This window comes from Adiantum capillus-veneris, chromosome 4 (assembly GCF_014529385.1).
Source record: "Adiantum capillus-veneris isolate H3 chromosome 4, ASM1452938v2, whole genome shotgun sequence".
In the NCBI taxonomy this organism is placed as follows: Eukaryota; Viridiplantae; Streptophyta; class Polypodiopsida; order Polypodiales; family Pteridaceae; genus Adiantum; species Adiantum capillus-veneris.
This window is the reverse complement of record NC_140934.1, coordinates 70339573-70358343: the sequence shown is the minus strand read 5'-3', so window position 1 is coordinate 70358343 and position 18771 is coordinate 70339573. Positions and strand designations below refer to the sequence as shown.

The 18771-nt window shown below is 43.7% G+C and overlaps 1 protein-coding gene across 5 annotated transcripts; it reads right to left on the bottom strand.

Moving 5' to 3' along the window:
- Window positions 1–15217: 15217 nt before the first annotated feature.
- LOC147459379 (uncharacterized) lies at window positions 15218–18458 on the bottom strand. 5 transcript variants are annotated; one of them, XM_086510657.1, is made up of 5 exons: window positions 17749–18458; window positions 17556–17675; window positions 17229–17463; window positions 16980–17090; window positions 15218–16763 (listed from the first exon to the last, which is right to left on the bottom strand). In XM_086510657.1, exons 1-5 carry the CDS (start codon window positions 17830–17832, stop codon window positions 15532–15534), a joined length of 1782 nt encoding a protein of 593 aa, XP_086366783.1. In that variant the 5' UTR covers window positions 17833–18458; the 3' UTR covers window positions 15218–15531. The 5 variants fall into 5 exon arrangements, with proteins under 5 accessions (XP_086366783.1, XP_086366782.1, XP_086366779.1 ...); XM_086510656.1 differs by having other exon boundaries at window positions 17229–18458; XM_086510653.1 differs by having other exon boundaries at window positions 16980–18458.
- Between the last annotated feature and the right edge of the window lie 313 nt (window positions 18459–18771).

The window sequence follows — 18771 nt, the reverse complement described above, 5'->3', positions numbered from 1 at the left end:
GAAATAGTGAGTGATCAAGAAACACACTTTTTAAATGACGTCATTGAAAACATCCTTGACGAATTCATGGTGGTCCATCGAAAATCCGCACCCTATCATCCGCAAGCTAATGGACAAGCAAAGAGTACCAACAAAATCTTATGTATCATACTCACCAAATAGTTAGTGACTCAAGCTACACACAACCTTATGGGCTTACAGAGTAGCTTTTAGAATTTTCATCGGCATGACTCCCTTAACCTAGTATTCGGGATTAATGCGATCCGACCATTGGAATTCGTAATCAAAACCCTAAGAGTGGCAATACAATTAGGGTGGACGGGCCATGAGCTATCGGAGAGACTAGACACCTCCGAACAATTAAATGAAACATGACTTAGAGTGATAGCTGGGATATATGCTAAAAAAAAACAAATGAAGGCTTTCCATGATCAACACGTGATTGGCAAGGAGTTCCAAAAAGGAGATTATGTTTTAATGTATATCTTCAAACAACACTCCAAAAAACTCAAAAAGCGAAGGATGGGGCCTTTTGTAATACATGATATATCACAAAGTGGCGCCATCAAGCTTGCAACATTTAGCAGGTGAGGAGATGCCTAATCGGATGAGTGGCTGCTGCAGATTAAAGAAATGTCTTCTTCCAATGACACCAGAAGAACTTGCAACAATACATGCAGCAGCTCAGCGCAGAAGTCAAGCACATGACATTCGCGAACAGGTACAACAGGAAGCCAAAATTAGAATATTAAAGCGCAAGGAGCAAGCAAACTTTCAGAGAAAAGCACAATAGAACGATGCTATTGATACTACTTTGATAGAATCCATACAAGCGACAGCTACATGGTTAGGAGAAATGGATCTATGCATTAATTTACAACTTGCCAATGGCACCACAGAGCAAGCATTAGTGGACACCGGGGCCAGAGCTAATGTTGTTAACTATTCCACCTTCAGAAAAATCACGCGGGAACCTCTAATGTCAAACACGATGGGATTCAATGTAGCAAAAAAAGGCACTATGGACAGTCTGGGCCACATAAAGTTACCAATCACCATTGATGGAATAGTTTTTCCGCATCACTTTCATGTGGTCGACAATCAGCATCTTAACGAAGCAGTTATTTTGGGAGTGCCATGGATACACACTTATCAAGCCACGCCAAACTGGCAGGAAAATACCTTACTGCTCAAACAAGAAAACCAATCTTTTGTCACGTCCTTTGTACAAACAGACCATGTATGAGAACCTCTACCATCGCCACATGCACCATTCAGCGATATTCCACAACCGTGGTCAAGAAAATATGGGTTAAAAAATCCATCATGCAAACTAATCCTAAGAAATCGTGGATATCAAAATGACAAAACAATACAAGTCCACCTACATTGTCTCCACAGAAATCTGCCCTCGCTAAACTGCCTACGGCTTTTGTCGGACAACCTAGGCCAATGGAACACCACCCTCAAAAACCAAACAATGTCAAGTGGGTATGGAAATCAAAACAAAATCGATCACACGAGCCCTCTTCTTGGAAATCCACAAGCAAGCAATTTCAATGCCAACCAAAACAAAGCCCTCAAGCAAAACAACCAGCAGCATCACAACTTCTGCAGGTCACCGTCAAACACAGAGCGCGTCTTCTACAATTACTACTGTTCAGACCACGCAGCTTCAATGTGACCTCATCACCAGCAACAGCCACTGAACATATTGTTTAGCACCTCTCTCTTGCGAAACATTTTGTTTCCCCATGCATATCCTCCATCCGCATCATAGAACCACACTATATGGCTATGCATAGACACGTATTTTGTTCCCATGCACTCTAACCCATGTTTGCCTGGGACGACTTAATCTAGGAAGGGGAAAAAATGCGGCAGGTTTATCATTTGTATATATTATTATTATCATATTATTTCTTTCCTTTCTTTTTCTTCAAAAACAAGTTTTTCAGAGCCTTATAAACTCTTAGTCGACATAATCATGAGCCATACCGTCACCACCTAATACCTAAATAAGAATATGTATGTAAGGGAGGTTACACTAATTTTGGTTAATTTTTGGCCGACTAATAATAATTGTAAATAATTTTCTTTTACAAAAAAGCAAAAAAACGACAGATAATCAACAAAAATTGATAAGTCGAGCTAGGAAAGTTGGAATTGACTTTTGAAAGCAAACACCAAAATTTCAAAGCAAGGACTTTGAACATGGCAATTATGGAAAGATTTGACACAAGATGGATTTTGAGCCAACTTCTAAAGGATCAAAACTGCAGACCGAACGCCATTTATCAACCGAGCGTCAGAATGATGAACGGTTCAAACTGCGGGTGATACGAACAACAAGATATGATCAATGGAGGTAAGTATAAATGGGGCATTCTGGGTAGACTAGAAACATATAGTAAAATGGGGCAACATAAGCTCATTTGCATTCAGAGAGAGAGAGAGAGAGAGAGAGAGAGAGAGAGAGAGAGCCATAGAAGCATAGAGTTTCCGGATTTGTTTCTGTCTGCTGCGACCACCTCGGTAGAGCTTACTACACCAGATTTGACATGTATGATCATTACCTTGCAAGAATATGTGTATGTGCCCCATACTACATCAACATTATCAAAACAACATATCAGAGCAGTATAAAGTCACAGAATCGACAAACTAACAGGGCCAATGGGGAATTCCAAAACTCATCAAAAACCAAAAATCTTTCACCAGTAGATCCCAAATAGCTGTCAGAATCAAGCACGACAAAAACAAAAGCAAAAGCAAAAGGTGATGGAACATGGATCGCGATCCATGTTCCTCAAACCCTAAAATCAAAGAAATTGATACAAGAGCACCCATAGGTAGCCAGGAACAAACTTGTATAGCTGGATTTTCAAAATGCATCCCAACATGGATCGCGATCCATGTTCCTTTTTGCCAAAATCAGGCAGGAGTGGCTCACTAGCTGGGGAATGCAAAAATAGTACTAGTGCTCCAAAAATAATCACTCTTAAGATCATCAAATCCTCCTCGTTTGCTACCTTCAATCTGCAAATGGTCTTTTGGTCATTTTCAAATAAAAAAAGGATAGGATCCCAAAAGAAAAACTCAGGGAGAGGTCAAATGGTGGGATGCCAGCAAAACTTATGAAGAAGGGCTAAAAGCAGAGTTCTTGACAAGTTTTCAAATAGCTATCTAAGCCAATTGGGAGACTTCACACTCTCCTCGGAGCCAATCAACAAGGAAATGTAACTTAAGGATGGTTGTAGAATCAAAACCAAGAAAAGGATTACTTGCAAATGGTGAAAATTACCGGAACCAATGTATCTCCTCAAAAGGATTCAAATTCTTGTGGAATTTGACAGGGAGCCAGGCAAAGCTATGAACTACAGACCTAAATCATCGAGAATCAAAACAATGATAGATATCAGACAAAACATGTGCCCAAAAATGGTGGCAAGAAACAAATATGGTCAAAAAGGAAAAAACATGGCCATAAACTAGAAAATGGGGCAAACTAAGGAAAAACATGTCCAAATTTGAAAATATTTCACCAATGCACTAGGAAACCCTATAGGAACATATGTGCAGGGAAATTGTGTCAAAATTCCTTCCAACATGGATCGCGATCCATGTACCTTTTTGCCCAGTCAAAGAAAAAACCATGCCATCTGATCCAGTATGTTCAAGAAAGCCAAGCCATGAAGTTTCAAGCCATTTGAATTCCAAAATCCACTTCAAAATGCCAAAAATCTCTAAGTCTACAAAGAAGTCTCAAAATTTAACCCAAGTGTCAAACCATTGATCCAAATCCCAAATTTTTTGGACCAAGGCATCATCTAGATAAACCCTACCACATAGTATCATCGGATTTCCAAACTGTTGCCCAATGTGGATCGCGATCCATGTACCTCAAACCCTAAATCCAGAGAAAATTGCACAGTAGCATCTCTATATGCCTAGGAACAACTTTCCCTAGTTGGAATTTTAAATTCTTCCCAACATGGGTCGCGATCCATGTTTCTTTTTTCCAAAATTCATCTGTTACATTATATCCTTGTGCCTATAGTGATCCTAGATGCACTGGTGAAATTTGGTCAAATTTGGGGTAGTTTTGACGAAGTTACGCTCATTTCTCATTTTATGGTCAAGTTTGCAACTTTTCGATAGTTTTGATCAATGGCTAAAACCTGGTTTCATTGCTAAAATTGACCATAGAATGCCTCGAAGAAAAGCACAAAGGGAGTGAAATGTTGCACCTTATGAGATAATAGATATCTCCTCCAATGAGAAAGCTCATATCACCGAAATAGGTACTCGAAGCAATACCGGCTAACATCTTCATCGGAAGGTTTCAAGCTGCAGACAGAGAAATAATAAAGGACACTATCTTTCCACAAGAAATGTGGACACTGCACCAAAAGCCAGAAGTGCAAGTAGGGGGTAGGTGCCTACAGTTAGATAGATTCCTATGATTACCTCCTTGGGGAACGGACTTCAACGAGCTCATGAGCTCATGAGCTCATAAGTTCAATTCAGTACAATGGGGAAGCAACTCTGACCGACAAGGATGGGACAGTAGTTAAGGTAAAGATCACAACAGAAATAATCAATGAAGCCCTCCACCTGCAGCAAGGGACGCACAATCTATTGCAAAAGACAAAGGCAATAGATAATGATAAAACCTTCCTGAAGCAACGAGGCCACAAGCTGGCATATCAGGATTTGATATCAAATACTGAATTGCCGTAGCGCCTTATATTGCAACACTTCAAAGTGCACAAGCCACCCAGATATACAAAACCATTGTTGCACATGGCAGTAGTAATGGCAATGGGCTTGGCAGATAGAAGAGTGGCCAGCTGCGACTTCGGTAATTATCTTCTTGACAACAGTGTCGAAGAAAACCTAAAGGGGAGCCAAAGAAGCAAAGCCTACATGAACGCGGGACCAATGCTAACGCGGATTGTCTATCAGGCACTGGGGATGATTGATGATCTACTACCAGCCGAAGCGCATAAAGATATGATCCACAGGTCTACAAGAGCAGTAAGACCTGTGTGGCAGGACCTTTCACCAGGCCGAAACCAGAAGTTAAGCAGACGAGGTAAAGATCAACCTTAAGAGATTTTGGCAGCAAAAAGACAGAGTTAGATGCTCGAGTAGCCAGGAAGCTGGGTCCCAACAGAAAGACACTCCTTTGGAGTACCAGCCTTTAGAGGAGGAGCATGACAGCCAGTACACTCTAGGATATACACGATTGAGAAAAAAGATTGCACATGTGGCAGAAGCTATTCCAATTACTCATGCTAGGAGGACAATGGAAGAAGCGCAGGCATTGAGGAAAAGGCTCTGCCAACAGAAGCACGAAGAACAAAGAACCCGAGGATAGAAGCTAATGATGAAAAGGAGGAGGAAGAAGAGGAAAACATTCCACCACTACGCAGGCAGCTTTGGAAAAGATCAAACATCAAAAAGACAGGAAGCTAAGGAAAAATGCGAGATTGCCAGCGCCATGTGGCAATGAATCCATAACGAACTCAAGCGAAAAATGGAGCAAAGGGAAAAAGAAGAAGAAAAGAAACCGTGTGTCGATGATCTCGAATCATCTGACACATCTATTCAAAGTAAAAAAGAGGAAGACAACTCACAAGGGGAGGAACAACAAGACACACATGACCAACACAGTCAAGAGTTTGGTTCTCTCAAGGACATTGGGACACCTCCAGAGACTGCGGTAAAAGAGAAAGAAAAAGTTGAAGACTTGCCAGAGCAAGGAGTAGAGAAGAGACAGTCAGAACTAAACGCAAATCAAGAAACAGAGGCAATACAACCAAAGCCCACCACAACCTCTGCAACTCTAGAAGATCCGCAACGGAAAGAAAAGAAAATTGATGAGGCTGAAAAATCAGATCATGGCCAAAAAAACCAGCAGAGGCGAAGATCTCCTCCATCACAAGCTGCAATGGAGGAAGGAGTGGAAATCGTCAAGTCAATTGACATTGATGCTCACTTAGAGCAGATCAACGCTCTAGTTTCAATGTCAAAGGGCTCATTACAATTTGCGCGAGCTGGAGTTGGAAGATACAAAAAAAGACGTGTCTAAGGTAGCAGAAGATTCCCTGCAGCTACATCAAAGAATAGAGGCATTAGAGAAAGCACGATTCCAAGCCCAATCGGAGTTGCAAAGGAAACAAGAAAATCCAACCTACTATTACAAGGAGGTGCAACAGTTTAACGAGGCAAACTCCGCACTGCAAGTCGAGCAACAACGTCTCGAAGAGGAGCTAACCAAAGAAAGAGAACAAAATGAGAAGCTGCAAGGCTCATATGCTGTGGTTAGCAGGACTCTGACTCAGGTCCTGGCCATACAAGAGACCCCCTCCTCCTCAAAAACGATTGCAAGATCCGCCTCTTAAACCAAGAGATTAAAGATTTAAAAGAAGCCTGGTTCAGGAAAAGTATGATAGACAGATCATGACAGCAAGACATAGGGCCCTAAAACAAGCCAAATACAAAGAAATCAAAGAATTAAGGAAGCAGTTGGTTGAGGCAAGAGGGGACTTAGAGACTCTGAGGGCCAATCAAGCAAAGCATCAACAAGCCCCAACAGACTTTGAGCAAGAAGGATATTTTGAACATTCCACATTGAAGGCTCATCAAACAGAGGTGCCCACTACCAACGCACGAAAAAAGCAATGAAAGAATCTGCACATCCATCCACGACATCCTCTTCGGAGTCGGCCAAGGACGAAATTCAACGCTAGATCTCAGAAGTAAAGGATCCCTCACACAAAGACATCTGCAATATGAACTGAAAGTACTGGAATTGGCTGTCCTCCTCAAGATTACTCCAGATGAGATGGTAAAGAACCTCGGGCATGAGATGATCGCCATGCCATTGATGTGGCAAGAGGCTAGATTATGGCAACAAAAATGCTACCAGAACTTGAACCAAATAGCAGAGGGGATTACAGGGAGGTACCTGTCACGGCAATTCAAATTTAGTCAATCATTGATAATCAACCTCTCTGACAAAAGAAATGGTTTGAGCAAAGACCAACAAATGAAACGTATTACAGGAACGCTCCTCAGCATCTCAGGATCGACCCAACTTACTGTCCCATCAACAGACGGTGATTTTGGGACAGCTTTTACTCTTGGCAAAGCAAAAGGCCGGTAGTGCTGAACTACCCGGTTATCGCAAAGCCACTCAATAACAACCCACCGTCCGAGCAGTATATGGTTCAAACTCTCCAAGGGGTCATCAACATGATGAAGGAGATGCCGGATCTCGCATGCCAGATGCTTGTGAAGATTGCCAAGATGCTTATCACCTGCATTACATCTTTCAATGATATAGAAGTAGCAGAGCATCCCTGACAAATCTTTGTGGAAGGCACAAGAGGCATTTGCTAGAATATGGAGACAAAAATCCCAAGCAGGAACGTCATCATGGGATTATATGCAAGAGTCATGTTCCTGCCCTCTCATTACTACAGGCAGACCTTCGAGGAGGCGTTCATGACCGGCTTCTTCAAAGTGGACTCCTCCATATTTAATCCCATGACAAAAGATCTGCCAGCACGCCATATCGCATATCAAAGTACTCTTAGCAACAATCCTTTCAGAGAGCTGGCCACCAAAGTAGAGATTGAAGAAGAGCTCAGAAGTTCAAAAACCTCATTGCAACGCTCGAGAGAAGACAGTAGCCTACACTCAGAGACGGATTGCACGAGGATATGCAATGAATAGGAAGGGGGGAATGTTTGGTGAATACAGGCGAATGCACACCAAACCCTATAAACACTCACTCAATTTTTTGAAAGAAGCCGTGTAATTCAGCCTATGATGATTTGTAATTGTAATGTAATTTGACATACCCTCTCACCCTCTCTGAGTCTACACCCTTGTAAGTGGCCGAATGGCCGTGGGAATGCTCCCTTAACCTGTAAGTCAAAACCCTTAGTTTAGACAAAAGAGATATCATTAGCTTGGAAAATTTGAAAACGTTCACTGTGAGAGCTTCTTGCTGCTACAAATTGTAATCCTCTTTTCTCCTGGACTGGTAATCAGAATTCATTTTCTAATAGCACATTGTGTTTCTTGTCTCTTTCTCTACAATCTAAGTATAACAATTTTCAATTCTGCTGTGGTTTGCGACGCTTTGCTTGTGAGCTAAATGCATTGATTTGAAGGTTAAAATGGATGTTTTTTGATGTTTTGAACATGGATAAGTGTTTCTATGCTTAAGGGGGACCTTTTCGAGTACTTTTGTTTCTGTTTTCTGCACATTTTTTGTGATGGATTGTAATTTATGTACCTTCCCAACAGATGGTGACAGAACTTGGTAGGATTGTGCCCTTAAGTTTCGTTGCATTCCGAATTCGTTTGGATGTCGAAAAGACATGATGACTAGAGCGGTGCGATTAGACGCATATTGATTTTCTGATTAGGAAGTGATTGATTTGCTTTTGTCGTAGAATGAGTAGCCCTCTGAGTTCACTTTGGTGAGATCCACACTCTCATTAAGTATTCGTGCCCCATCCCGAGTCGCTTCCTTGCATATTGACATTTTGTTAGTACAAAAGAGCTATGTTGCAAACGTCCGTCGTGGCGATCCGCTAACATGCTCGTACACTCCCGACAGCGTCCGGAGCGATGGAGAGGGTGTAGGGAGGGTTTATCCTTGTGTGCACAGCCCTCGGAGGGCTAAAAACTGAGAAAAAACAATAGTGAAAAGTAGAGAGAGAGGATTATGTGGCGACAGCACAACGGATGAGAAGTCGTGTGGGTTGGAAGCAAGATCCAGTGGGTGGAGACTAGCGATCCCATCCTCTGCTGAAAATGCACATGCTCCCAAAAACACAGTTGAATTTGTCCAAAAAAGCAAGTGGAGGGAGGGGTTTTCTGACGATGAAAGTGCCCAAAAGGGCCAGCGCTGGCAGCTAGGAGATGATCTCTACCATATGAAAAGGTAGAAAAATGAATTTTAGGAGGATACATCACGTCGGAAGAACAAATTCTAAGGAAGGTCGTTGTTATCATTGTCACATCAAGGGTCACATAAAAAGAACATGTCCTAAGCTTTTGACTCTGATGACTCTAATGAACCCACAGAACCCACTTCCTTTGTCAATGCAATAAATGAGAACACGAGTGTGACCCAAGTCTCTCATGATCCCCCCATTGATGAGTCTCTCATTAAGTGTTATGGTCATGTGAAGGGTCAGCGTTTTGTCATATTGTTTAACCCTGACAGTATGCATGATTTGATTAGTGACTCTCTTGTCAAAAGAGCCAGCTTGGAGGTTAGCAAGACATCTCCTTTTGAGGTGTCGGGCTTCTCTCCCAATATGGACTCTTTCATCACGCAAGAGTGCCTTGATGTTTTGTTCACTATTTAACAAGCGTCCTTCCGCAAAAAATTTGTAGTCTCTCCTCTTTCAGGATGTGATGCTTTTGGGCATTTGATGGTTTCTTGAACACAACCCTCTCATTGATTGTGCGAAAAATACGTTCACTTTCCATGCCAAAAGTGGCTCTCCCATTGTCATTCTTGGAGAGCAAGTTGTTCATCCTTCATCTCTCATTTCTAATGTGCAGGCGAAGATTGCAAAGAATCAGGAGAAGGAGGCTCTCTCAATCTCTTCGTTTCTCTCTCAATCTCTTCGTTTCCAAAGCACGACACACATGATTTGCATGATAATGATAAGCATGATGATCAACACGATGATTTGCATGATCAAGATGTGATTATTCACGAGCATGATGATTTGCAGGAAGAAGCTGTGATTATTCACAAGGATGATGGTTTAGTTGATACATTGTCTACTAAAGCTAACCTCATTTGCAGATTCAATAGATCACGAAGAACCAATCTTGGCTCTTGAGTCGAGGTCCAAAGAACCCTCACAGGAAGTATTCTGTGTTCGAATGATTAGTCACCACGCATTGTTCAAGTGTCTCATTCGTGATGCTTTCTTGTATTTTAGTCACCGTCTTTATGGATTCCTTTTCACAGGCATGCCATATTGCACGATGAACATGATTCACTCATGAATGAGCACGGATGTATGCGGATTACTTATGAAAAGATGAAATAATTGAATTCAAGGAATTCACATTCCATGTCTCTTCCTTGGCATGACACAATCTTAGAAAGAGTATAAGAAGGATTGAGCATCAGGCATCGGCATTTCCATTGCCACATTTGATTGATTTAGATCAGAAAGTCAAAATTCAATTCCATTGTTTGCGTGTGTTTGATGAACGGTTTGGTACTCCGTCTATATGTTCATCTACATTGCATGCACAATCTTTAAAGAGACTAGAATTTTTTCAGTTTTTGCATCAAGGACCCAGATCAGCCCCTAGAATTTTTGGATCAGCCTGACCACTCAACGTTTTGCAGATTCATCGCGACAGGACCACAAAAGCATCAACGTTTTCAGTTTTCAGCAGTCAGATTCCGTAGTAGAAGTCCCAAACCTCGAAGATCTCACCTTCCCGCAGACAGCAGATCCTCGCCGCACGGTTAGATCAGCCGAAGTTTGCAGTTTCAACCCGAAAAACGTAGATTTCAACATCTGCGTTTTCAGCGCGTCGTCGTTGTATCGTCGTCATCGCTGTCGTCATCAATATAGAGTCAGAATTCAGCAGATAAAGATTTGCAGATTTCAGCCATTAGCGTTTTCAAATTTCAGCCCGTCTCATCGTCGTCAAAATTGTCGGCAAGTCCATTGTATTGTAAAGATTTGTGCAATCAATAGTAGACCGCTCTCGCCTTCGTAGGAGGGTTTGAAAACATTCTGGTGTCGTATTCTCTTCTTTCTCTATCTCTCAGTCTCAGCACCTTCATTCACAGTGTCATTCACTTTGTTTGTGATCACTTGCACTCTCTAACTAAAGGAACGTAAGGCTTTCCCTTCCATAAGTAGACGAACCTTGAGCACAGTTTGGAGCACTCATCTTGAGCAAAGTTCAACATTCGCTTCCGCTGCACCTTGCATTAGTATCAAAGCTTTGGCAGTGTTCTGTATCACTCAAGGAAATAGCCACAAATTTTTTTCGCTTGTTGCGGTCGCACGTAACCCAAGTCCTCTTGGGCGTGCCGATTTCTAATCGTGTTTTTGAAGAGTGACACGAAACTCAAGAAAGAAAGGCTTTCCAGCCTCCCCTTGTTTCGCTTTTCACTCATTGAGAGCGGACCGTGCACTTAGCGGCCGGCCAATCGACGTGAGGTGGGAAAAAGCAACCTTGGTGTGAGCACAAGGCCGCCAAGGGGTGCGCCGCCGGAAAGAGAAGATCTCAGGTAAGAGAAGATCCTTCTCTAACATAGATTGCAAGCTAAAGAAGAACCTCAAGACTCGAGAATCTCAAGACTCAAGAACCTAAGACCCAAAAGACCACCAGTTCCTTGTGAACTATAGAACTCAAGACTTCAATTTATGGTCATTACCCGAAGCGGAATGGATACTTCGCATGGAGGTGATGAGCATGGCAGTGGCGAAGAAAATTTTTTCCCACCAGAAGGTTTTTCTGACCCTCCCCCTTTCCCATCTACGCTAAGGATTGCACTAAATCCTATGGAGGTTTTGGTCAACTCGATGATGGACATGATGTTACACCAAGAAGCGCAACGCGTTACCTTGGAGCGTGAGCGCCAAGAAAGACATGATTCCTGGGATTGCGAGCGTGAACGAGCACGCTTAGCGGCCGAGGAACGAAAAGAAAGAAAAGTAGAAAGAAAGGCCGACTTGGAGCGTGAGCGCGAGCAAGCGCGCTTGGCGGCCGAAGCACGAAAGGAAGCGGCCGAAGAACGACGAGCGGCCTTGGAGACAGAGCGAGAGGTACAGAGGGACCTACGTACGCAAGAGTTGATTCGACAAGTTCTCATCTCGAAACCCGAGCCGACCAAAGAGGTTGATAGTTCATCAAGTGGCGCAAGCCGAGATTCGGTCTTCAACAACCCCGTCACAGAGAAGATCACGTTCAGTAAGTATGATGGCAAGATGGATGCTATGATTATTCATTCTTGGTTGCATCAATTTAATACTTCTTTTGCGACAACTAAAAAGATAGGAAATAACAAGGTTTTGACGGCAGCTATGTACCTTGCCGATGATGCCATTAATTGGTACTACGCATGCCAAGAAGCACAGTTGACCGCGCACCTAGAGGAAACTGTCCTTGAGTGATGATACCAAACACTGCCAAAGAGCTCTGATACCAATGTAATGTGCAACGGAAGTGAATGATGGTGTATGCTCAAAATGAATGATCAGTGAGTGCTCAAGGTTCCTTTTACTAACGAGAAGGGAGAGCCTTCCTTGACTTAATGAGAGATTGTGCAATGACCAAACAACAGAGAGCGGGAACTGTGAGATAAAGTGCTAAGAGAGAGAGAGAGAGAGAGAGAGAGAGAGAGAGAGAGAGAGAGAGAGAGAAGAGATGACACCAGATACCAGGTCCCAAACCCCCCTCCAAGGACCCCCTTCTCTATTGCTAGAGAGGTATTTGCTTTCAATTGCACAAAGTCTGGTAAAATGGTTCCAAATAATGTGATGCTTCTTGACGACGACAATGTCGTCGTTATCATTGTCAAAGCTAATGGTTTGAAATCTGTAAATGCTTCTGATGCTTGAGGCTGAAAATTGAGATCGCTATGGGTGTTGATGGAATCTTGCAAGTGAGGCGAGGCTATGGGGCTGAGCTCTTATCCTCGACGATGATGACGGCAGAAAACTGAAAAACAATAACTGATCTACTGGCTGAAAATTGAATTGTTGTCTTGGATAGAGCTTTGGAGTGGACTCGGAGACATTGCTTCATATCGCTGCACACCTTGCTCTGTCTTCTTCTTGATCTTTCTGCTCTGTGCCTGTGCCATTGCGACTGTGCCGTTGTAATTCTCCGAGCTCTCAAAATCCAGTATTTCTCGCCCTTTAGGATGCAAAACACGCCATGAATTTGTCCAGTTTGAAGTACTCTCCGTTGGTCAATTGCATAGCAATTGCCAGTTCTTCAAAATGATTAAGGAAAACATCAAAATATTTACTTACATCTTGCTTTAAAACCTTCAATTTCGCATCCATGTCGACCGGTGATTCCCTTTTACGAAAATCTTACAAGAAGCGGGCCCGTAAAGCCTGTCATGCCTGCCTCGGTTCACCTTCTAATGCATCAAACCATACCTTAACTTTGTCGCGCATCAGCCATGGAGTTATCTGCATCTTGTTTCCCTCGTTTGGCATACGCAATGATAGAATATATAGCTCGAAATTAGTCATCCACTCCTCCGGATTCTCCTCGCCAATGACGATTGGCCCGTAGCTTCGTGTAGCCATTACTCATTGTTAGAAAAACCGCTTCTCTTCATAAATTGATGAGCAATCAAATGCTCCTCCGTGGGGGCACCACAAGATGGAAAGGGGAAAACGGGAACAAATCTAGCACACACACCTCTTTATAGCCCAAGGCATTCATAGCACCCCCAATCCACTCAAAAATTCACCACAAATAACACAATTCTCAAGAAACACACCTCTAATTACACCACAACCAACGCACAAGACCCCGTGATGATCAAAACTCACGCATAATCCTTCGATGCTTCAATCTTAGACCCCATAGCACACCAAACCTCGCCCTCGCACACTCTGCATACCACAAATGGTCCTAGGATCACATATCCACACTAATAGACACATGAAGGGCAAAGAAAGAGGGGGTGGAAAGAGATAGCACAATGAGAGTTATGGAGCTTTTTTTACCGGACACGTGTGAGTTCCCCTTGATATTTACTGCATGGGCGGTTGCATGGAACATCGCCCTTAGGAAGCCAACCATGTGTCCCAGTTCCAAATTAGAAAGGCGCTTCTCTCTCATTGGAAAGGGGGAGACCCTATGGGTCCCACCAATGTGAACCCGCCCCAGCTGGGCAACGGCAGTCCGTCAAAGAGCTCCGACGGGCAACAGTGTACACCACCAACACCACAACACGGGCAACCATCGTCGATAGGCACCAACGCCGCCACCAAAGCAGCATCCGTCTGTGCGTCTGCGAGGGGGGTGAGGAAGGAATCCATGAGAGCTTTCCTCTCTCCTCCTTGTTGCTTTATGGGAGGGTTCTACTCCATTATATATAGCCATGTATCTCCTCTTCTCATTCCCTATGTGGGTTTTACTCGCTGCCACGTGGCGGTCCTGCATGAGCCACCCTGAAAAAACATTGAAGATCCACATAAATTTGAAGAAAAAAATCCCTTTTTGCTGCCCCTTTTGATCACCTCCTATTTCCTGCACAATGATCCAATTAGTGAACTCTAAAACCAAGGTGGACCTCCATGGTGTCGACTCCGAAACTCCAGAACCTTGCCACACTTTGACTTCTTCTCAATCTCGAATGACGAGCCCAAAAATGGCAACAAACCATCTGACACCCCACCGCAGTGGCTACCCACCAACTTCAACTGAGCATACCTCCGCGCTCAAAGCTTCGTTTGAGGAGCCGTCACTTCCAGCTAGCTCCATATGCTACATACCACCTCCACAAACCTTAACGAGCTCAAAAAATTCTTATGGCACACCTACCGAGGTGATCAAAATGGCACATAACCGACCCTCGACATAACTTCGATTGCTCATAACTTGTCGTTTGGACTCCAAGTGCATATCCAGAAAGACCGACATGTTCCATAAATCAAACTCACCTCCGTTTGGATCATCCACCTAGCCCTGTCCAATCCGGTAGGAACCTGCAAACCACCGCCTACTTCAAACTGCTTTATCTTGCACTCCGTATCTCCGATTGAGGAGTTGTGTGCACCACCGAAAAGCATTTCGAGGACCACCCTTGGCACTTCCATTTCTGTACTTACGACAATTTGACCAGCCACCTTTGATAGGTCCTATGACAGAGCACCTTGGCCCATACACATCTGCAACCACCTGCTTGCCCTTGACCGCTTTACCTCTTTGGCATGCACCTGTAGACCGACACAGCCCTACTTTGCACTCTTTATAGCATCGACAAACTTTAGGTGTACCTCGCTAGCAACATCACAAGCTAGAACACTATCTTGTAGTGAGAGTTTATGCCATATGTTTGATTTGGTACAACATTCCCACTGATGCTACTATCAAACATTTCAAACTGAAGTAATGCTCTGTAAATGATTTCCAAAACTTGTCTTGTGAAACCATCCTCAAATCTACACAAAAATTATAACGAAGTCCAAAATTTGCCTCGCAAATAATAAACATTTTACGGATTTCCAGCTATGCCAGCAAAGACAAGAAACAGGAAGCTCTGAAGCATGATGAGAAGAAAGGAAGTTCTGAGCATGCTGATCTTTGTTGAGGGTTTCCAAAACATTCCAATCTAGACATGAACTGCAACACTATGTATGTGAAAGATTGCTGAGGTATGTTGCTTATTCCCAATTACACAAATGAACAGTTTTACACAAGTTGTCAATACTGACAAAAGAATGTGGGAAGTTAATAGCATGAGATATTTCAACAATCCCAAAGTCACTACTCAGCACTCAGTAATCCTTTTCCGCTTGGGTGCACATTAGACCACGCCAGTGATCTATGTTGACCCCTTTGACTTGAAGATTGCCTATCAATCCAGGGAGAAAACTTTGTACTTCCCTGCTGTGCAACACCGGGGCTGTGCAAACCAAATCGAGATGCTGTGTGCTTTATTGCCCCTCCACTTTTCTGCTTATAAGCAATTTCAGCCTCCCTTTGTTTACAGATTTTCTCTAAAAAGCGGTCCTTGTCTGCGATGTCAAGCTTGATAAGTACTCGCTCCATGGTCGCAAGTGAAATCGTGCTTGATGCAGGCAAAGCATGTGTTTTGGGATTGAGCTGGTTAGCACGGTGCACAACGAGATCTTTATCCATAATAGCCTTCAGTTCACTCCTCTTTGCACTAGGATACCCAAAGCGGGAGCTGTCGCCAACATGAGCATAAACGTTTTGAAGACAAGCAGGTAACCAGCGAGTCCTAAGCAAGCCAAAAGGAAGCGAAGGAAGCACAAGAGCAAACAACACACTTTTGGGGGGTATACATTTGAAGAGCTGTAAGACAAAAGCTAGCCACACTATTAGACAGAGAAAGCCTCCCAAAATAGTAGAGCTTCGCATAATGACCTGGTATGCAAAGATATTAGCATGGCGTAATGCGGCAAAGCCTGCTGCCGCGAATGCCCACATAACAGCTGCAAGGGACAACGCAAGCAGGCCTGCATCTATTACTATGGCCAGTCGCAGCTGGTTCACAATGTCTCCCACATATCGGCTCGGTGTTGGCAGAAGGGCTGTTGTTGTCACACACATAGTAGCGACTGAGGTAAAAAACGACGCACTATTGCTCGCCCAGTATATCTTCAGGGCTAATGACTTGAACTCGGATTCGAATGGTGTTTGTAACCATCCAGCAAAAGTCACGCTTGCTATCAATGCGGCACCCACCAGTATGGAATTAAGTGCTTGGACATACACTTCCCTATCTCTGTACAATTTCTCTTCATGCTCTTTAAAGACGCGCTTGAAGCTCAGAATCTCCAGCATCATATGGTTTTTCTGCTCAAACGCATGCTGTAGCGCAGTTTTACCATCTCTGTCCTGAATCCCCGGCCACAGCTTGACATCCTTGCAAAGCTTCTGTACAATGTCTATCCTCTTGTCCACAACCGCCCAGTGCAAGCATGTCCGATTGTACTCATCATCCCACTGGCTCAGGCTTAAGAGGTCGGTCTCTAACAAAAAATCAAAAATGCAATTCTTCTTCGCATAGAGGGCCAAGTAAGTAGGTAATGTGCTCGCAAACAAAGCTAATCTAGGCTGGATTTCTGGGTTGTCGATAAGCTCAGCTAGGAGCGCTTTGATTATGCAGCTTAAGGTGATCTCTACTTTACCCATGGTAACAAGCTCATCAAAAAATTCACGGTGATCGTAAAGGAGGGCATACATACCAGGGCTGTTGATGCAGTCGCGTTCACCATTGGTCAGCAAGCGTGCCATGTCAATGTCATCTGGCTTGAATGCCTTGAGGGCTTGCAAGACTTTCAAATTCCCAGACTTAGCTGCGACATGCAAAAATGAGTCACCACGCTTGTCTCTGTCATATACTTGATCTGGCTTTACGCCAGTTATAAGGCTAATAATGACATTATGATCACTTCCATATTCAGCAACATAGTGCAAGATATTTCTCCTTTTACCGTCTGCATGAAAAAGAACTCCTTGAGTGGCCCTGTTCTCATTGAAGCTAGCCAAATATGATGTATAATTGCATAACAAAGCATCAAACATAGCTGCATCCTTGCAAAGGCTGACAGGATACATGTCCTCATTATCAGGTATAACACAATTCGCTCCTTGAGATACAAGAAATTGAACCACCTCCTTGTGCCCAAAGGCAACAGCAAGGTGTAAGGGGGTGAGTCCTGCCTCATCCTGCAAGTTCAAGTCAGCCATCCTATTGGTGACCAGCCATTGCACAACTTTGGCTTGACCACAACCTGCAGAAAAATGCAAAGCAGACCAACCTCCTCTCTTGGTTTGTGCATTTGTGAGGTCTTGAAGGTCTGAGGGAAGTAAGAGAGCAAGAGCTTCTTGATGGCCTTCCCGTGCAGCGGTATGAAGTGGAAGCTCACCACTGCTCTCCCCTTCAGAGCTTAAAAAAAGATATTGTAGTTCCTTGTTGATGTCGCTTGTGAGGATCTCGCGGATCTTCTCCACGTCTCCTGCCTTGGCAGCCTGGTGTAGGCTCTTAAGAGCCCCAGGTTGAGAGGCTCTGCCATTGCTCCCAGATGGCTCTTCCATACAAAAACAGCTTGTGAGCTTACAGATGGAGCTGGAGAACCACTATGGCGATACAAATTAAAACCTTGAACTGTTTTGATGCGGTTGTTGGCTGGTCATATGCATACCGCCCCTCCCTCCTGAACCATCAATCAGAACAACCTTCCAAACAATTCATCTTGTATGACACATAAAACCACCATAGAAGAGAGATCCTTCGTGGAAATTGCCCACCACTGTGACCCTAACTCCCTCTGCATATAAAGAGCATATTTGATGCAAAAAGTCAAGCTTGCTCTAGGTCTGATGCGCAGCATTGGATACTAATAAGAAAGATGCTAAAAGCCTGGCTTGACTAGGGCTTCCTATCTGCATGTACAACTCATGAACTACGTCAAGACATCAGGATTGAGCCCTAGTACTTGCTTTCTAGACCATGACCCTCCCTCTCTTGGTTATCTTACATCCTTGGTCGCAGGTAAATACACTGAAATTCCCAGTATAAATCGACATCAGAACGGCACAACCGCAAAGGAGACTATTCCACGCTCATAGAACGCAGCTCCCATTGCTGAGGCTCAGCCAGCTGTAATGTGTGTGTGTGTGTGTGTGAGAGAGAGAGAGAGAGAGAGAGAGAGAGAGTAAAAGTCTACCTGATCGCGAGGAAGAATGGAAAAGGGGAGCACGATCAATCCTGCAAATTTCGCACGCAAAAAGTTTTGTTTTCGGAGTCGGGCGGGGCAAGCCCGGCCCTCCTTATCCACCATAAAAAGTGAACAAGAAGAACGACCAGGACTATGCCCCGAGAAACCGAAGGCAGACGCTTTTGTCACTAGTTTCCTTTGGACTTGGGAGGTCAGAATTATCTACACTCTTAGGGCGATGACTTTTGAGAGACCCATTTCGGAGGGCGTGACAGCAACCAAGTACCTTTGTTCAGAGGCCCAGGTATTGCGGGAC